The 22801-nt window shown below is 27.0% G+C and overlaps 1 protein-coding gene across 1 annotated transcript in view; it reads left to right on the forward strand.

Moving 5' to 3' along the window:
- The first annotated feature begins 6905 nt into the window (after window positions 1–6905).
- The window catches only part of LOC129966456 (5-hydroxytryptamine receptor 1-like), a 103914-nt gene continuing 88018 nt past the window's right edge, over window positions 6906–22801 (forward strand). The window contains exon 1 of the mRNA XM_056080883.1: window positions 6906–7031. Within this exon, the coding sequence (XP_055936858.1) occupies window positions 6923–7031 (109 nt within the window). The 5' untranslated portion in view covers window positions 6906–6922. The remainder of the gene's footprint in view (window positions 7032–22801) is intronic.

Genomic DNA, 22801 nt, shown 5'->3' on the forward strand with positions numbered 1-22801 from the left:
GGTACACTGTCTTATACCTCGGAAGAAAAATAGATCACCAATGATGTTAATAGTCATATTTAAATATCAGTTTTACAAAATTTCAAGAATTACATTATTTGTTTTAAACACTATAGTCAGTAACAATTGTTAAAACATTTGTTTTAGGCAAATGGTCCGTAACAATTGTTTGTTTTCAGCAATATAGTCAGCATACAATATAGCCAGTAACAGTTGTTTGTTTTAAACAATATCCTTAACAAACAATAAAGTCAGTAACAATTGTTAAAACATTTGTCTTAAACAATATGTCAAAATTAATTGTTCTTTTTAAACAATATAGTCAATGACAATTATTTTTTTTAAACAATATAGTCAATGACAATTATTTTTTTTAAACAATGTAACAGTTCTTTATTTTAAACAATATTGTACAGTTTAAGACATGGGAAAATGGCCAATAAAAATCTGTCTCATAAAAATATCTTTTAACTTTGATTATTATAAATAGTGCTTTTTACTATTATTAACTAACAATGGTTATTTCACTGTCTATTTTGGAGTACTTAATTAACTAACAATGGTTATTTCACAGACTGAAATGTCTATTTTGGAATATTTTATTATTTAACTAAATTTAGTTTTATATAGCTTGCACACGAAGACAAAATGTAAATTTCCTTTTCTCTCTTAGATGATGTAGACAGTAGTAAGAGTTTCACAGCTTTTATGCGTATTAAAGCTACCAAGAAGTTTAATATACATCATTAGCGGAACACTAAGTCATTAAGTTAACCATAATTCCTAACTATTAAGCTTTCAGTCTTCTCCTATCTCACTATCACAAATCATTAAGAAGAGCATCTGTGGTGTGTCTGCAATATACTTAGGCGAAAAAGAACTATTACTTTCTCCAGACAGGTGCACATTTTTCAAACGTCTTCTTCTGTGCAACGTTTCGTAAATGTTCAGGAAATATTGGATTTAACCCCTTGAAATTTCCGCTCGTCTACATCCATAAGTTACTCTCCTTTTTCTATTTTCATTTTGAAAAATAGATTCAGGTATACTTTGAAATTGTGTGCAATTTTCCTTTTATATTTACAACTAAGGAATATATTTTAAAAAAATTTTGAAATTCAGAACAAATTATTTTTTTACTTATAAAATATTCGTGAAAGCACATAATATTTATATTTAGATAGCGAATTGAAAATTATGGATAATATTTATAAATAGCCATCTTTGGAGTGAACCTAAAGCATTTAAATATTGTTATGTGTTTAACTTAACTTAATTCTCATATTCGAAGGTTTCTGCTCGGATTTTTTTACAAAGGATTGTCTAATAACTGTGCTTTTAATGATATCACAGTGTTTTTAAAAACACAAGTATTTGGATAATCTATCTCAAACAGCAATATGTTTCTTCCAAAAGTGCAGTTTCCTTATTTTTCGTGCAAATAGTCAGCATAATCTTCTTCTTCTTCTTTTTTTTAGCTTTCAATTATGAAAGACAATTACACTATCAAATCTTTGACAAAATAATGAAAATGGACTTAATTTAATTTAACTATAAAATCTATTATTAAAAATTATTCAAAAAATTATATGCAAAAATTTAAATGTAAACAGAACAGTAATTAAATTGGTGCCATAAAAAGAAAATTCTTTTAAATTTTAAAATGGTGCAAAAAAACCAAATTGATGCTCCAATGTTTTCTGAATTTAGTTGGGAAGTTGTCCACATTTTTCTTAATTTTTAATTACATGAAATTAAATTAAGAGTTTTTAAAAATATTTCTTTAAGTGTACATTTTCATCTTCTAAGTTACAAATGTTGAATGGAATTCTCTGCTTAAAGATTTGTCCCTAATGCATCAGCACAAATGTGATTTTTTTATGAGTACAGACTTTTAAATCCATGTGATATTTTTCTTTGGATTATAATTTTTGAATTTATCAGTAGTAAACCTTTAAAATTACTATATCAAGAAATAATAGACAAGAATATATATTTTTTTGAAATGTTAAGATTCTGTTAAACATAATTTTTTTTTAAATCACATTTGAAAAATTATTCGTAGTATGGTGATATAATCTTTAAGTTTCTACTATAATTTACTATGTTTAGTATAAACCATATAAGCCTTATTTTGAAAACTCGCTTAAAAAAACATTTAATCAATGTGCAAGATTTATCATAAACAGCCCTTTAAAGAATCTTTAAGAATTAAATATAAAAACTGAATATGAGTAAATAGTATACTTATAAAAGCATGTTGTATTTGTGAAACAAAACTCTACAATTCATCTGGCATTTATAAAATATATATTGACAGAAATTTTAATTATTCATTCATTTCTCTTACAAATTACAAATAAATGTCATCTCTAAAAATAATTTTTGCCATAAAGCATTCCTTGTGTAAGCAAAAATTACCCAAATTTAAAAGAATTATTTGATGAAACCATTGCAGTTGATATTCAAAGAAATTTCCTAAAATTATAAATTATTTTGCTTAATTAATATGGTGTGTCCAAATTTTGCAGTGATGTTAAATACAGTTAAATGTGTATGTTTTCTAAAATAACTGTGAATAAATATCATTTTTTTCTAAAATTCAGTGATTACAAAGGGGATCATTCAATAAAATCATATTAAGAAAACAGGATTGTTAATTTCTGGAATTTTGTTTTCAAAATATAATAATAAAAAAAAGCTTCAAAATATGTCAAATTTCAAAATTCCCGAAATTAAAATTAGTGGCATGATGCTCGTACCTATTTTCATATATATTTAAGCATATATAATACAAATAAGATAATCAAGTATACATTTTGGACGGGTTTCTTTGATCAAAATGATTTAAAATTTGATTCATTTACAATTTTTTATTAAAACCCAAAAATAAAGTTTATTTATTTTTTTATTATAATCTTAACACACCCATTCAAAGATCAAAAGACATCAGATAATCATCATGTTGATATAATTATACATTTTGAGATAATTCTCATACTAAAATTTACCTATTTACATCTTTCTGTTTTTTAATTAGCGTGTTTACCTTTATAAAAATAATGCAGATAAGAAAAAAAAATATCGACAAGGTTTTTTTAATTCGTGCAAATCACACAATCATAGTAATAAAAGAAAATATGATTTCCATATATCTTTTAGCTGGGAAAACATCGTGTTCACATAAAAAGAGCTGATAGACTTCTTTTGACTGATTTTTCCAAAATGTTCTTTTTTGGTGTTACGATCGCATAACTTATTGAGCTTTTAAATTATCGTTTTTACGGAAGAACAGACATAATCTGAAAATCCAATTTTCTTACTCAGAATAATCTGAAATTCAGAAATTCATATAAATTTCCAGTCACAATCTCTTAATAATTACAATTATTTCTCTTTTAGTACATCGTATCGAAGAAACTAAAAAAAAAAAAAAAATGGCAAAAGGCAGATGTGCTCTATTGAGTCTTTAACGATAGCTACCTTGATTTTCATTTTTAAGTTGTAAAAGGAGAAAAAACTATTCTTTGGTTATAAAATGCTTGATTAAAGTTTTGCGACGTTAAGAACATGAATCAAAGTGAAAAACTGCTGTTTCATGCTAATGAAATGGATCATATGTTTCACCAACAAACTGCAAGTAATTTGCATATTTTGTCAAGATGATGAGCTTTAAACTTTATAAAACAGCTGCAAGGTATCATAAAAGTTTTCGCAGTAAACTTTATTGATCCAGAAATTTGGATTCAACGAATGCTACTGAATAATGTTACAGTTTAAAAATTTCATGAGTTTACCCTTCCATAACATTCACGAGAACGCAGAAGAATGTGCATTCAGTTACGAAACATTTTCGTTGAAAATAAACTTGTGTTTATAATGAATAAATTCTATAGACATTCTGCTTTCGGCTATCATATTGTACTTTAAATTTGAAATTTAAAGACTTCTAAATAAATAAAAACAATTCAACAACTGCGATGAGATGAAATTATCCTCGAAATAACATTTATAAAAATTGGACTTGGGAAAAAAAAAAATCCGACATAATCTTTTTTTTTTTTTTTTTTTTTTTTTTTTTTTTTGTCTTACAGATTATTTGTTGGAACAAACTACGTAATTTTTATAATTCCCTTAAAATATTTGAATAAAATATTTACTTTATTACTTTCTACTATAAAAATTAAGAAGTATTTATAAACGCATAGCTTAAAAATGATTTATGAATCTGTAAGAACAGAATGAAATCAAAGATATGTCATATCTTTAATTCATCTAGATATTACTCGTATGCTATTCATATTTCTTTTTTATTATTTTCCAAGTTTTATGATTGTTTTTAATTTCTATTATTTTAATTCCTATGATTAAACTGAAGAAAATATAGGAGATAATGGACATTTCTTGTTTTTATTATAATTATTTTTTCGGATGAAATAATAATTTAGACAATCTCGGATATTTTAGATTAAAATAAAGGGAGTTTAATTTTAAATGCATAAATCAAAGTTGAAAAGTGGACTGCAACTCCGCAATTAAAAATAATTAGATGAATAATAAAGTAAATCTTTATAATCCAACCCAAAAAAAGTTGAAGAATTTATTTTGTAAAAACAATGTATGTAAATAAATTTGAAAGCATAATTTATCTAAAAAATTTAAAGTAATGAATTTTAACATTTAATATCATTATCTAATGTATTAAAGCCTCCATTTGATTTGTAGAATTAACTTTAAATGTAAATGCCAGTCGAATAGTTTATTTTGCTTTTAAACCATTACAAAAATTCAAACTACGCATGAGATTTAAATTTCTAAAGTTCCTGATATATACTAACAAATAGCATAACAAAATTATAATCATGGATAAAATTTTGAAAAAGTTCGAAAATTTTAAAAATGAATGAAAATATTTTTAAAAAAAAGCTTCACAAAGCAAGTAAAGGAATAGATTAGATTTGATTTGTAATTACCTTACATAAATTTCTACCAATTTTTTACGTTTCTTGCATATTTGTTTAAACTATATTGGATTCATCTTGAAATATATTTTATAAATGGCAAATTACATATTTGTTGATTCCTTAACTCATTTGTTAGGTAAATAAAATGGCTGAAATATTAATGAATTAGATAATAAGCTTCTTATCTCACCAATAACTATTCGAATTATTTTGAAAGTATCTTTAAAATACTCTGTATCTATATTTAACGAAAACATTTCAACTTAAAATGAGCCTAAAATATAGGTAACCTCTCATTTCTTAATGAAATTAAAAAAACAAACATAAAGTATTTAATCCATTATTTCTTTCTATATTTAATAAGCTCGCAGGGTTATTATAAAATTTAAATAAAGATGTTAGCAACAATAGTCATAATACTATTCAAAAATGCAAGAAGAAAAAAAAAACAATCTGTAATTTCATATTGATGTATTGTTTATGACTTTGTTTAAGTTATTTGTAGATATTAAATGCATGAGCAATATATGGATGAATTGTAATTATGTAAATTCTTTCCAATAAAATGTTGTAAGCTTACAAAGTAAATTATTGGATAAATGCTGCCTTTTTTTATCAAGGACAAAAAAAAAGAATCCTTGTCTAATTTCCTCAAAATATTACCAGATTTATATCCAAAGCTAATAGCATAATTTAACATAAAAAATAATACTCAAATGACCTTTAATGGACTAATAAAATAACAAAGAAGGACAAATATATTTTTTTTTACTCTTCATATATACCGAAATAAATTAGAAATCTTGAATTTTGGCGATTTAACAAATAAATGATGTCTGAACAGAAGTTTTATACATTAACTTAATACAAATATATCGTTTTTGCTTTTATTTATAATTTATACCAAGCAGATTTTAATATATGAATTATGTATTACAATGATGTCTTAAGAATCTGTAATTTTCTTTTTAATTAAAATTGAAGAAGTGAAATGCTTACATTTTTTATAAATTAAAAGTTTTATACTTAACTTCCTATAAATGAATAGAAATCACATTTTGCGAAAAGATTTCTATTTTTTCACCTAGCTTTTTCATTTCACAAATTAAAGTCTTTGCTGTTTAAGATGAAAGTAAAATTAATTAAATTATTATTCTTTGCTATTAAAGACGAAACTCAAATTAAAAAAGACCTCTAATTCACTAATGAGATTTAAAATTATTGTCTTTCTCTTCTCAAAAAAAAAAAAAAAAAAAAGCTGCTTTTACATTTACAGATTTAATAAATGAAAGAAAAGAGATTTCCAAAACGTTACTTATATTAAAAGTTTAACATTTTTTTATATAAATATACTAATTTTGCAGGCCCATTTTAAATATGGCAAATATATTAGAATAAATTTGACAAGACAGTTATTAAACTTCTTATTAATAAAAACTGGAAATTTAAAAAGCAAAGCGTCGGAATCACTTAAATGTTACACCTCTTGTCTTATAAATGGGTACTACCTTAATTTCCTCTAAAAGATTCCAATATTTACCAGGCTTTTACAGTTTAGAAAACCAATATGATTTCTCACTTAAAAGGGAAACGCAAATTAATGTCGATATCTAATCTGATAACGAGATTTCAAAAAACAATGAAACTTTCTCTTTGCAATTGAAGTTGCTGAAAGCAATTAGCAATTTCAAATTTTAAAGGTCCGACCTAACCCCCCCCCCACAAGAGATCTGAACACTGCTGCCATCAACAATCAAGACGCTGTCACTCATTGTTTAAGAAGCATGCCTCCCATTTTGGATGTAAACCAATTAGAGCAGCAGTTCCTTTGGCAGATCCGTGGACCCTTCTCGCGGCGCTGTCGTTCGTTCTAGGTGGAGCGGCAGAAAGAACAGGGGACGGGTTGATGCTGTAAAGGGGAAAGGGAGTTCAGTGGTGTTCAGTGGCGGTTGACAGGCATGGACTGGTGCCTAAACGGAACGGCCGCCAATGGAGAAAAGGCGGCCGAAGAGTTTTGCGGGCCGCCGTATCCCCTGTGGACTTCCCTGATACTGCTGGTCTGTTTGGGTAAGTCTTTAATAGTTTCTCTATTATCTAATATTGGAATATTGGCTATCGGAAGTGGGTTTAGAAAGTTTATAAAAGTTTTGAAAGTTTCGATTTTTGGATTTAAAGTTGGTTTCGGAAATATTTTAACTGTTGGAAAGTGGTATAATTTCTGCTGCCTATTTCTTATAATTTCTTTCTTCTATCTTTATATTTCTTCTCAAAAATTCGAGGATTTTAACAACTAATTACATGCTTGATGAAAGAAAAATCATAATTCAGAATAAGTAAGTGTTACTTTTACAGAACTGGTCACTTGAAAGCGTTTTGATTTTTCTGTCTTTAAACGGTGTTAATATCCAAGCTAGAGAGAGAAAATGAGTGAAACTTTGTAAAAAATTTTTAAAAAAGTTTAAAAGTTAGAGAAACTTTCAGAGTTGCAATGTGTATTATTTTAGTTTATTTCAAAAGTGCCTGATTTTTTTTCTATGATGTATTTTACCTATTACTTGCGTAGGATGTGGATTTATTACACTTAAAATTCATAATAATAAATTCTTAAAATACGAGTGGAGAAATTAAAAATGATTCTAAGTAAAGAAACATTGATATTATTGCCATCCTAAAAAGTACTGAAGGTTAAAGAGATGTTTTTTTTTCATATAAATTGGAAAAAAGACAATATTATAAGGCTCATGAGAGCTTTGTGGAATAGGAATTTACTACTAATAGTGTTATATGAATACTATAACACTAATAATATAATAGGAATTTAGACTACTAATTTATTGAAGATTTTATGCCAGGATTTTATTGTGAAAATAATGCTACATTGTTAATACAATAGAATAATTAAAACAACAAAAATCGTACACTTCAAATAAAAAACTTTCATAAGAGATTGTCTTACAAATAGAATACTTAAGAAAATGTTAAAATAACAGTTCATCTTCAAATATCATCAAATTTCATAATATAAAATAAAATTTTAATATCAATGAATTAGATTTCTATATTATATTTAAAAAAATAATATACATTTATTAATACGAGAATAAGATTAAGGATAGGGTAGCAGAATGTTTGAAAAAGTAAAGATTAAAATTAAACAATTCAAAAGAAAGTAAAAATAAGCCTTAAAATTACTCATTCTTCTCTTTTGCAACTATAGGATATTTCTTAATGTGTATATTCTGATGAAAAATGCATAATTGATATATTTTTTTATCATACTTATTTAAAAAAAACAAAAAAAACATTTTAAACACTCATGAGGATATTATCAATTGATATTATTTAAATAAGTTAAGATAAGTTTTGTTTAAAATTATAATAATTAAAAAAAAACCTCAAAAATATTACCTTGTTTTTAGAATCTAGTTAACATTGAAAAAAGAAATTAAAATTATAATTCATTAAGTACTGTTCAATGGTATTTAAGCCATTAAATATCTATTTTAGAATACATATATGTTAACTACTTTATAAAGATAGTTAAAGTTTTCTTCAACTACTTAATACATGCGAGATGCTAAATTGTTACAGTATTTGATACAACAACGTTTCTATCATGTTTATTTTTTCATTGGAAATGTATTGGATTTAAACTTGAAAAACTGTTTTTATTGGTTAAAATTCAAATAATTATCTTATTTTAATATCGCCAAAAAGTTTCAGTACTAAATATCAATATTGTAGAATTTAACATTTTACAATGGTAATGGCAACCAGATATGTGGTATAAATAAACATTCGACAAGGCAAAATATTGGACTTAGAGTTATCATGTTTTTATTTAATACTTCCCACTTTTAAAATTGTACCATGTTTTTATTTTATGCTTCCCACTTTTAAAGTTGTACCAGATTTTTATTTTATACTTACCATTTTTACAGTCAAATGATATTACTATATAAAACAATTGCTTAAATCTAATCTATATGTAAAAATACACGACTGCTTACATTATGTTTGAAAATGAATAATATAAAATTTTGATATATATATATATAAACTTTTACGTATTTTAGGTTAGATAGGTTGAGGTTTGAACGCCTATTCTAAACCAGAATGATAATAGCAGTTTTAAAGCATTGTTACACTTGATTCAAATTTTTGCAACGAGAAAAAATATTATTAAATAAAACTTATTCATTTTTCTTAAATAATCGGTATTTAAATTTTAAGTTTAGTTCAACATAAAATTTATAAAGGTCAAAACTCAACTTTTTTCAAGTTCATTCTACATTTCTTACCTTGACAACACAGACAGGAAATCGAATATTTTGTTGGCGCAGTTTCTTCGAATATTTTGTTCAGCTTTTAGGAAGCAGAAATTTTTTTAACTTCACACTGAAGAATAATAAAGAAGTTCTTAATGCACAAAGATAATGTCATTAAATAATTGATGCTTTTCACCTACATAAAATAATTGATGTTTTAATAATTTTGAATGGAGTTCTAATATTCATAAATTCTTATAATTTTTTTCTTCAGAATTTATGTCTGATTTATCTTTTCACAAAGCATTGATTAAAATAAATATAAACTTTTAGAATTTCATATAGATATGAGATTAAAGTAATAATTCTATAGATTTAAAAACCAATTTTACTATTAAAAATACCTCTTAAGTATTTTTTCAATCTAAGCTAATGATATATGCTTCTGCTATTAGAATACTGTTTAAAAGCATATCTCTTTAAAACCGAAATAGTGACCTGCAGTTTTCTATAAAAATGAAACAAAAAGCACAGATATTTCGAAAGTTAAGATTTCATTTTTAATTCAATTTACATTTTAATTTTGACAGCCTTACGTATATTTTATGTGGTATATAAATATCATTATCATCAGAAATTATTTATTTAAAATATTAATCATACATAATAATAATTAGATCAAAGAAAAATGATATCTAGAGAAATTAGTGTTCATCTAAATAAAATGTTTTAATTTTGATGAAGGCATTTCGAATTGAATTGAACTTCAAAGAATTGTAAATACTATTATTAATTTCTATTAAATGCAATCTTTAACTGTATAATATTTATCTTTCATTGTTTAAATAGATTTCTTCGTGTGTTGGTTTATACTATAAACTTAATTAGCATTATCTATGAATTAAAGAAAACTAGAATTATCTATACATAATAATCATCTTTATACTAATTTTTTGCAAAATCTGATTTAACATTTTTTAAAACATTAATTCTGTATTATAAAAGTAAATTTTTGTAGATATATATAACAGTAATAAGGTTTAAAAAATAAGCAATTTCAAAATAGTTAGTAATTTAATTAGTCAAAAATCAATAAAATAATTATTGAAATTAAAAGTTTAATAATTATTTTGAATTAGTTTCAATTTCATTTCTACAATTATTTGTTTTGCACAGTTATTGAATTACAGATCATTTCTTGAACTTAAGCTATAAAATTATTGTATCAAATTATAATATACAGTCATCAAACTCCTTTTATCTTTGATCAAATTATATACCTTTTCGAATACCATCAAAACCTGTTTTAAAGAATCTTATCTAAATAAAAGAAATATTTATTTAATTTTTCACAATGTTGTTCTCAGCGTTTTTTTAAACCATTAATTTCTAATATGCCTTCAGCAATGTTCAAACATTCTAGGAAAAAAAGTGATCATAATTTCAAACTGAAATCCCACTTTTCGTGCTAAATTTATCATAAAGTCCTTAAACTCTCATTAGTCTCATTTGCTCCAGCACATCATATTTCACGACAGTTCTGAAGGCATTTTAGTTAAATATTCTTCAAGCACCAAACCCTTTGAACAGCTGTCCGATCTCACGACATACAGTGATTTTAATTCTAAAAATATACCTCATTCCAAAAATAAATAGGCTTTCTGCGTGTTTTGTCGAGCAAACATGTCTTTCAGGCATCAAATGTAGAAACGATGTAGACAATGGCAAATTTGAAATGATTGCATTCTGAATATTAAAAATTAATGAAGGACATAAAGATTATATGTCGTAAATTGATATGTTTACATGTGAAATTGCGCTTCCATCTATTTGTAAGTTTGTTATTTTTAATTCGTAAGGCTTTTATTTAATTTTATGAAAAAGTGCTTAAACAAAAAGGAGCATTCGATTTCAATTTATTTCAACTATTGAATTAATCAATATCCTCTTTTGTGTTTTGCATTTATCTTATTAGTAATTTATAACATCGTATGAAAGAGATATTATTTCTTATATATCTTAAAGGACAAAAAGCTACTTTGCGCTCTAAACTTTTAAAAAACATATGTACATATATTATAAATGGATAAAATATAATATAAAATTAAAATAATGTTTATACAAAATATGACAATATATTTATTTATTTATTATTTTTTATATAAATATTTTTATATAAATAAATGAAACAATTTTTTTATTCAGGTAGAACTAATCATATCACTTACTGATTATCATCATTTAAGTGATATACTATTTATGTGGTAATGATATCACTAATTTATGTGATCATGATTATACGAATTATCGATCATCATCAATCAATATTTCAATTTTATATTTTATATAAATATTTGTATATAAATAAATGAAACAATGTTTTTATTCAGGTAGAACTAATCATATCACTTATTGATTATCATCATTTAAGACTTATTTATGTGATAATGATTATACGAATTATCAATCATTATCAATCAATATTTCATTTGTTTTTCGTCGATTAATAATTTCTTCCTATAAAATATTAAAAATGAAAATTGAATTTAAGTCCCCATGAAAATTTTATACTAAGTATACTGATACGGTTGGTATGGAAATTCACAAAGATAATATAAAAATAAAAATGAATATTTTTAAAAAAATTTATTCTTTCTTCTTCTTTTTTCTGTTATTGTTCTGTATTTCTGTAAGTTATAGTGATAGTATTAATTATATGCAAAACATAGTAGCATTATGTAAAAAATAAATTTGCATACAGTGAATGTGCATATGGTTTAAGCATACTAAAATAAAAATGTAAGATAAATTTTGACCTAAAATTTTTCAGCAAATCAAATTCAGAATTGGGTTTTTAAGCATGTGTTCCATATTGTTTATAATTAGACAATTAGAATAAATTTAAATTATAATTCATTAAAAATTTTAGGGAATATTTTGTTTTGATAGATTACTTTGTTTCATACCTTGTTACCTTGTCATACCTTTTTCATACCTTGTTAGTGCATGACATAACACCTCTCCATGTCCCTCAGGAACACAGTTAGTATGATTGTTCGTGCATATTAAAAATCCCAAAACAAAACATACAAATAAAAGATAATATAAGAATGTTAGCATTTTTGTATTTCGCTGTCTTTAAAGCTGGTGTTGTTATCTTTTTCTTACATTTTCTTGTCACTGGAACCAAACGCAAATCATCATCTTTGAATCCTCTAAAACTAATATATTAGCAAAATTTTTGCATGGGCATTAGGTCTTTAGAATGGTAGTGAAGAGAGGAAATGCTAGAGTGTAATATCAATGGCAAAACGAAACTAAAAGGTTTGGATTTACTTTTGAATATCGTTTGGTACATTTCCGTATGATGATATCATTATCATAATAAATAAAAAGATAATCATAAACTATTGGGTTTATGTGCATGAACAAACTACTTTTGTCTTATAGCAAAACAAAAACAAAAAAAAAATATTGCAAATTATTTGTTTGATTTTCCTGTTCTCAAACGAAATCTTTTGAATTAATTATTTCATGAAATTGGTTTTTCTTCTTCTTTCATCTTCACAATAAAAAACAAAAATATTATAAAGTCTAAATACATTATCTTGGTTAATTTTTTTGGTTAAATAGTAATCGATTTTCATTTGTAAAAATATTTACCATTATCGGAAAAATAAATTGCCTATATATAAAAAAAAATATTTTTTTTTCTCTGAATATAATGATAACACACAAATAAGTAAATCTAATTCCTGCTAAATATATATTCCTCGAATGCGAACAGTTGCACGCAAGTAAAAAAAATAATGACTGCATAAATAACAGCTCATATATTAACATATCATGGCAAGCATGATCTAATTTGCAATAGATTTTTACAAAACAAATAAAAAGGTCATTTTCACTTAATTAAAATTTTCCTTCCTATCAATGATATATCCAATTTTAATTTTAATTTATATTTGCAACTTTTGTATTATAATCATATTTCTGTTCATCTCAAATTGTCTCTGTTGCAAGTGGTTTCACTCACCTTGTTTACAAATGACCCCGAAAGTAAACTTAATTATTTTTTCCCTCGTCTCAGGGAGTTCAGGTATATTTATTAAAATTTTAAAGAAAAGTTTTAGAATTCAGCGCGTTAAAGTATATAAAACTGAAATTATTTGAAAAATATCATTTATTACTCATTAAGTTTCAACGCTTTATTTTAAAAGAATAGCTCCATGTAAGTTTTCATTATCTGAGAAATTTGCAACATAATCTGGCAACATACACCCCCTCCTCCATTAAAAAGATTTCAATTGACGGCTACTGAGCAATTTTTGCCCAACTCTGAACCCGAAGTGCTTTTTTTCCAAATTCAGTTTATTTGTTATGAGCATTTCTAAACGTATTTATCAACTCCAAAATGAAAAATTTTTAATAAAAATCTTTAAAAAACGTTTGTTTTCTTGTGTGAATTAAAAAGCTAAGAGTGGAACAATTAATACATAAAAATAAATTATGAAAACAACTATATAGAAATTTCTATATATAAAATTGAATATTCGGTTGTTTCTTAGCTTGTTTGAATCTTATATAATTCCATCCATCTTGAGAGTTTCTAACGAAATTTAGTACATATGTTCCTTCGCATACATAAAAATTAACTGCTTTTTTAAAAGTCTCTACACCTCTCTAAAATGGGTAAAACTGTTGTTAAAAGATTTAACGCCTTTTCTTTATAACCTCTAAACAAATCACTTAAAAAAAGTAATCTTGCGCCATTCAAACATTCGAAAAATTAGCTTTATAGTGACAGCGAATTTTATACGTCGTATTCTTTTAATCTGATTTTTAACTATTTTTTCCATAATTATATCAAATCTATTTTTCTTAGATTAGCTATTATTATTTTTATTAATTTTATTCCTGTTAAATCTATTTCCCTATCTAATCATATATATCATTTGTGCCCTTCTGCCATAGTTAGCATTAAAGTGGCATTTTACAGACATTTTTGATTTTACTTCTAATAAGTAAAGTAAAATGAAAGATTTTAATCTGCAATAATTAAATACTAATTTTTTTAATATTTGCAATTTCTTTCCGTCCTCATTTTTTTCTGACATTTCAGCATTTTTCAAATTCATAATTCGCCCTGTTGCCGTGTCATATGTTTTTTCATAGTTTTTTTTTTAGCTTGAATTCTCTAAGTAAGATTCTATTTTATTTTATAAGCGTATTAGTTATTTTTCGCATAAATATGAGCCAAATGGCGGAACTTAAATTGTCGGTCTTCTCAAAGCTGTAGAGTAGTAATTAATTCATTATAATTAATTAGAATTTGGTATCATTAAAACGTTTTAGGGATTAAATGGAAGAATTTAAAAAAAAAAAATAGATATAAAAAATAGGATTTTTTTGCGTTTTTTTACAAATTTATAGAATAAGTAAATAATTGCGGAGCCGTGGATTCTGCACTTAGTTATTCATAAAAAGGTGATATGATGTGACGTATATGTGTGGGTGTGCTTTAACATCATACAAACATAAAAAAAATCATTATAGGAAAAGTAATGCTTGATAACCATTGCAGTTTAAGGAACTATGTTCATATAGCTTTTGGACTTTTTTCTCATTAAAAAATGATTCAAAAAATGACTGACAGACCCAATCAGGATGAGAAAGCGTAATAACCTAAGACAGCACATTTTCTTTGAAAGCAAAAAATGTTCAAGATGGCAGCCACCACGAGATATATAAGCAACTGAACGGCGTTATTACGCTTATTACAACTGAACGTACTATTTCAAAATCGATGCCACTGACGAAGCATTGAATGGCATCTTTCTGTTTCACAAAATGGCTGGAGTGCACCAGTAGCCTCAGGATTTCAGGTATCCCCACAACCAAAAGTCTGCTGGAGTAAGGTCTGGTGATCATTAGGGTCAATTATTCTTACATCCTAGGCTTATTACTCGATCTTTAGTGAATGTGTCAAGGAGGAACGTCTTGAAGTAACAAGCAATGTGAGAGGGGGCACCATCCTGCATGTAGGGGACGGCAGTAAAGCACGTGTTTGCTTTAAATCAGGCTCAACGTATAATTTAAACTCTTACATTCGCAGCAGCGTAAGATAATGTTCTGCAGTTACGGAACAGGTTTTCCAATCGGATGTGGAACAACGTTCTTCAATAAAGCAAGGATCCAAAATGAAAGATGCGGTGAAACCACATCAAACAGTAATACGCAGAGGGTGTAGTGGTTTGTTTGTGCACTCAGTGTAGCCGAGATACAAATATTTTGCTTATGGCGTCACCATGACATAAAAAGTGGTTTTCATCTTCTGTCCGCATGATTTTCAATAACAATTGTGAGTCACTATTAATTTGTGCAAGTGCCGATACTGCAAAGTCTTGTTTTCCATTGGAATTTGCTGGCAATAAATAATTCGTGAAACTGATAAGTTTCAGGATTCTCAGCAGAATGTGTCGGATCGAAGTTTCGGAAATCACCATTAGTCTTTCCACTTCACTTACACTGTTACTCCCATTTGATATCTTGGCTGCCAAATACCCCATGGTACTTTGTAAAATAAGGACACAGTCCGCACTGACGGATGGCTAGGCACTTCGTGGACGATCCTCTAAATTCCCAGTTTTCTCAAAATGGTATACCAAATTCAGTATCCCATTCAGTGAAATATGTCCTTGATTCCTTTCAAAGTGAGGAACTTCCGTAATACTTTAGTCATGGATTCATCGTTTTTAAAGAAACTTTTAACCATTAATGTTCGTTCCGGTAACGGTAAATTGCTGTTTGCATCAAATGATTATTTCATTTCCATCCGTGTGTTTCATAGCTTGTCCGATTTGCATATACCGTCTCGGTTTGACGTATGAGTGCCATCTATGAGTTATTTTTAAGTCATTTTTGATGGAAAAAAATGCGAAACATTTTGAACATATTCCAGCAAACAGAAATGTTTTTTCTTCTAACGTTTTAAGCTTTTATTATATAGTTTTTTGAATTTTAGACGAATTAATGGCTCACCTTGTATCTAATAGGTTATATATATATATATATATTGTATTTTTTATTATTAGTGGTTATTTTCTTCTAATTTGTTGATTTGTATTGTCCTTTCTGTTAAAATGGTATATCTCTTAGGCCTAATTTCATGGGATTTTCGGGTCACGAGGAATCATTATTAGACTTTCTTGTCTGCATTCCCTCACAGAAAAAATCCATTTTTTTGAATCCCTGCCTGATGGTGACCCTTGAAAAAGTCTTCAGGCCGGATTCTATTTTGATTTGGTTTATTTGATTTTCCTATTAACTTGTTTTTAATACTTTTGTCCCAATTCATCTGTGTTTTAGAAGTATTGTAGCTGCATTTGTGCTCTCTAAATACTATGAAGTTTTTCCTGTTCCTTTTTTTTTTTTTGGTTTTAGTTTGAGTAAGAAATGATTTTTAGTTGCGATTCCGAAACTATTTCGTTTCGTTTTTAAAAATATTTCTTACTTTAGATTAGTTACTTATATATATATATATATATATATATATATATATATATATATATATATTGGGATAGATATATACATATAAATATCAATACGTATTTAGATGATTTTTTTTATATTCGATTTAGTAGTATAAAAAGCAATCGCGCACATAAAATATGTATATCTATTTCTAACTCATCAACTCATCCTTTCACAAGAAAAATAAGTATGTTCTCATCAATATACTTCCCTACGAAAAACAATACCTTTACCCAAAACTAATCTGCTCTAAGGCTTCAAATGATTAAAGGTCTTTTAACACAATCAAAGCGCTACATGGGGGTAGTCATTGAAGCATTTATCTTGACTTTGATCTTAATCTTATTTTTGGCTCAGAAATTCCTTAATCCTACCGTTTCATCAAAAACTTATTTTTGTTAAACAAGAGTTATCTTTTTCAGTTAATCAAGAGCTGACGATGCGTCTTTTCACTTTCTTAGAGAGCGGAAAAAATGTCTGCGTTTTAGCAAAGTGACGTAAATAAAATATAAAAGAATTAAATATAGGTTATAGCAAATTTAAGAATAGCAGCTATTTTTATTTCATGGAGAAATATCTGTGAATATTTTACTGAAATAGGTTTTCTTTGATAATATTGATATTTGAATCTTTTAAATGGTTTTTGAATATTTCGTATTTATAAATTCATAAGTCTGGAACAAAATTATTTTCGATTAAATTAGAATGAAATGAACTATCTTATATTTTTCCTATTTTTAAAATATACTTTGCGAAAAAATTTAAGATAAATAATGTTACGAATGCAAATTTTACTGTGAGAATTTCATTGGAATATTTAACTGCCAAATAATGTTACGCCAATGAAGTTAAAAATATTTTTCTATAAAACTATACTATCAGCTGCAGTGTACATATCAAGTAAACAAAAATAACTAATCCTAAAATGAATCTATTATTAAATTTATCTTCAATTTTTTTCATCACTAATTTCCAAGCATCATTGTTATGTAGACTCAAATTTCTCTAAAACATCTACTAAGTTTAGATGCTTAAGGATCTACTTATTTTATACTTTAATCATCAATGTATGTATTTCTTGGAAAAAAACCCCGTAATTTTCTGAAGCAAACCGATTACACATCGTAAAGAAAAATGTTCATAATTCACCGAGTCTACTTAGCTAAGATAAACACAAAATCAAACATAATAATGAATTTGCTGACACGAATGATGGCTTAAACATTTTTTTGCGATTATTAGGTTAACAAATGCGATTAGCAAGTAGCGAATTAAAGTTCGAAGCAAACTCGTTTAATTTTTGTTCATGTTTGCCTTCTATGTGATAAGAAATTTGAAAGAATATCAATATATTTTTAACTTTTAAAAGAAATTTTTAAAAATTAATAAAATTAAGTAAATATCCATGTTATATTTTTATATTTGTTTCAAAATGTTTTGCATTAAAACATACTATAATAATTAATTCCACTAAAATTAAGTTGACAGGCGAAAAAATATCAATAAGTTTGAAGAACTCTACTTGAAAGAACTACCCACTTCTCAAAATTTCCTCAACGTACCAATGGGGAGACATATACAGAATGTTGGAAGCCCTTTCTCGATGGATTTTTAGGAGGATTCAGGAACCATAACTTACCGGTTCTGATATTAAGATAGCATCATGAGTCCATTTCAGAACAGCTACGAAATGTTGGTCTACTGGTAAGACCTAAGCTTCGGGATATGAGGATTCTATTTCTAAAGCCCTATTTCACCAAAACATCGTAATGTATCGGATCTCACACACATTAAACTGAATGTCATGAGCCAAGGGTTCATCCACTGGTGAGGTATGGAAGTTTAGAAAGTGCCACTTTCGCTGTCAGTCTTGTCGTCTACTAGAAGTTCAAAATTACGAGGTTCACCCTACAGTAGAGCTTGTGTTGTCTTCAATGGAATGTTCAGACAATTAAACTTCAGACAAACTGCATACCGGGCAGTCTGTCTAGCAGTGGTGATTTTCGTGTTACAGGTACCGTTCCATCGCTATTTATTTTATTTTATTTTTTATTTATTTATCTATTTATTTATTTTCTTTGGAGAAGACATTTCAATTGCAAAAAATTGGTGTTGCCATTTAAAAATTTTGAAATTTTGTCACGGTAACCTTAATTTTTAGAGGTTCATTGCTGCTTTCCATATGATTCTTGAGCGCATACCCCTAAATACAATGAACCAAAATTTTGATAGTAGGTATGATAGTTACAATCTCATATATCGGCATAGATTTTTTATAATGTTATCCGGTATATTAATAAGTAATTATTGGAATTTGTTTTTCTCCTTTTGTTGTGAAATAATTTGTAATTGGAGTTTCAGTCAATTATTTATTAATGACAACTCAATGTACTTTTACACTCAGAGGGTTTCTTAAATATTAATAATCTATTGATATTCTTAAAGGGTAATTATATTTGTATCATTTCATAAAACACCCCATGTTTGTTTGTTTGCTCAAGCAAATGCTTTCGGAAACTGCGAGCTTTGGCTGTCACTTATTTGAATTATCTTATATAAAAGCATATTATATATTGATAGAATACTAGATTTCCTTTTTATTACTGTGAATGTGTGCCTTCCTTAATGACAGCAGAAGAAACTGATTATTTTCATTAAAAAATCAATAACTTATTTTTAAATGCACAAAAATCTCTAATTTTAGATTTTTATGTACCCGAATGAAAAAAGTATGTGTATATCACGACTCTATCCCCCAGGGTGGTGAGCTGCGAGAAATTCTCAGTAGGCTTTTGTATATATTAAGATAAATTTGTTACAGGAACTTTTAGTCAAAGTGTTTCGCTAAGAGAAGCAGAAGCGGAGAAGACTCTTGTCATTCTCAAAACGGGATCAGAATGCAGTATACTAACATTTATCAATGGAAGGTGTTCGTGGAATTGATATTTATAGAGTAAAGCAGAATGTATCTGGGAATGGGAAAAAGTTTCGATGGTGCAAAGATTTTAATCATGGGCATGTGAGCATAACTCACTCCACGAACAAACCAGTTTGTAAGAGCAAAAAATAAATAAAATAAAATAAAATACTGGGCTGTCAGAAATGTAGATCCCATGCTATATATATTCGGTCTTATGTAAAGTTTATTGTAAAATTCGGTTTCATTAACATCTGGTGGTAAAAACTGGATTGCTGCACTTTGAGGCTGTATGAGGAAGTGATGACACGCCATTATTAATTGCCGTATACTTTTTTCGCCAGCCAAAGAAACCTGTGTTTACCCCTAAAATAAAGCTTATAAAATTACAACCTCCTGTTCATTTTGGTATATTATATATATTTCAAATTCTCGGTGCCACATTTATAAATACTTTTCAGTGATGTTCTATCCTTCATTAATCTGCTGGAAAAAATTAGATTGCTCCTCTTCGAGACATTATGGGGAAATTCAAATTTTATTCCCCGCTTCCCGCTACTTGTTTCGTCTCTTCAATTTTACTGAAGGCATTACGATTTTAGGTGTCTTATGCCCGATTCTTTGAGCCAGAGAAAGCTCGATTCAACCCGATAGAAAAAAATTGTTTATTAAACTATAGACTTTCATTTATTTGGTATCTTACATTTTTTTTAAAAATTCTCGGTGCTACACTTATAAATATTTTCAATGATTTTTGTCTTTCGAAATTTTCAATGATTTTTGTTGCATATCGTGATGACTGCAATTATTATCAAGTATGCTGACTTTTTTTTATAGCAGTAGTATTCTAACATCCATTTGCTTTTAAATATGAGAAATATGGTTTTGTCTTAAAACCAAAACTTTGAAATATTTTAAAATGATTTTATTATAGTTATGCTTCTAAAAATCTTTATGTTTTATTTATTATGAGCTATTTTACTTCAAAGCTTTTACGATATATTATTAAATTCCAAAGAAAACTTTGTAACTGTGACTGAAATTATTTTTAAAATCTTTTTATTAAGTGAGGTAAAATTATCTGCATAGAATTTTTTTTATTATAAAGATATTACCGAGTCTTTTGGTATTTATTCTACTATTAGAGGACTTTTCTCCTTTAATAACGACCAAACATACAAAGGATCTTATCGCAGACATTATAAATTGGAATCTATTGTAACAGTTACCTTATATAACTATCTATGTTATTAACACTATAGTAATAGTTTCGGTAGTTATTCGGGATCAGATGCTTATCATCTAACGACAAAGAAAGTCATGTCGTTGCTAAAGAGAGACAGATAAGGAAAGTGACTTTCATTATATTAGAAATTGCTCTGCAGGAAGAAACCTGATGATGAAAATTATTAATAGTTACGTTGAAAACTGTGAATGGTGCTTCTTTTTATTATACATACAATATAAATTTGATGTAGGTGGCGTACGAGGAATCATTTAATTTTTATTATTTCACCCACAATAGAGTATAATAGTAAATCAAATATATTGTTGTAAGTCTTTTGTATTGCTACCTACACAGTTTTACAGATAGTCAAACGAATGCTACCTTCGATAATGCTACATCAAGCAACATTGCCAAACAAATTTGAGGTCGTTGAATATGTTGGAATCTGGATGATATCTCTTTTAAGAGTTAAAATAGATGATTTTTCCAGTTTTTTCAATGATCCATCACTGCAATAAAATCGGAGACGCACACACGAGAAATAATGAGTGAATTATCCCTATGGAACGTAGAACTTCATTGAACGTTTTGTGTTGTGCCGTATTAACGATTTTCTGCTTGCGTGCGTATGGTTGAATTTTTCCATCTATCTTAGTATACATTTCTGCTGTATTTTAAGGCCAATGTTTTTTTTTTTTTTTTTTTTTTTTTGCTTTTTTGTACTATAAAGCATCATTTTCTGTTACTGAACTTGCAGAAGTTAACAAAATAAAATTTTCTTTAACAATGAGTAAATTTAAGTAAGCTGGATTTAAGTAAGGACTAATTAATGAGTTACTAGCCAGTACCTTTACAAGAAAATATTCGTTATTAAAGTTTAATTAGAATAATAAAAATGGAGATAAAAATATTCAGCTTTCCAAGACGAGCACGCACAGAGCACAGCAAGTGAAATCTGAATAAAGATAAGTGAATAACTCTAATTTAAATATTTTTATTGGAAAATAAATAAATAATTATATGCGTGCGTGCGCGCGTGTGTGCTTAAAACCTTTAATTTCTGGAGAAATAATCTAATATAATTTTAAGAATTTTCCGAAACATTTTATCTCGCTGTAAATAAAAGTCAAAATTTTATTATAATTTTTCAAAAACCATTGATTAACAATGTGCGAAAAGTCAAAGGGTTGATACTTTTTTGCCCATTAAATGAGAGAAAATAAATTGGGAGAGTTATTTTTAGCATGGCTCGATGAGAAGCAACCTTAATTAGAAAAGGAGGATGGAACAGAACTTCCGAAAAAGAGAAGGTGGGTTAACTTAGCGTGCTTTTCCTTGTCTTTTGCTTTACTTTCACTTTCTTTTATCATTATACGGTTTTAGATAAATTAAAGTTAAGTAGGAAAATGAACTCCAAGCTATTTGTAATTTATTTTCTCATTTAGAATGGAGGAATCTTTGTAGACGTGACTCATGTGCATTAGTTCTTCGGTGAATCAAACTGCATTAAATATTTGTTGCTTTTTTGTAACGCAGTAAAATGTTACTTACTTTAAAATAATTTTACTTGAAATATTGCCATTATTTCTAAAATATACAGAAGATTCAGAAATTATCGTTACTTCAATCAAATAATAAAATTTTAAGGAGAAGTTTAACTGTTGATCAGGTCTGTGAAGAACTAATAATATTGTAATCATATATATGCAGATGGATCTTTTAACAATATTTTTCTTCATCCTGTTGAAGCGTAATGACCGTTCTATAAGGGAAGACATTAAGAAGGAATAATGAACAACTATCGGTTTCTGCTTGTTGTAAAGTTTACTGAAGCCTAGCATTATTCAACGATGGCTACAAAATACTTAGATAATAAAACCACTATACTATA

Source organism: Argiope bruennichi, chromosome 1 (assembly GCF_947563725.1).
Source record: "Argiope bruennichi chromosome 1, qqArgBrue1.1, whole genome shotgun sequence".
Taxonomy (NCBI): Eukaryota; Metazoa; Arthropoda; class Arachnida; order Araneae; family Araneidae; genus Argiope; species Argiope bruennichi.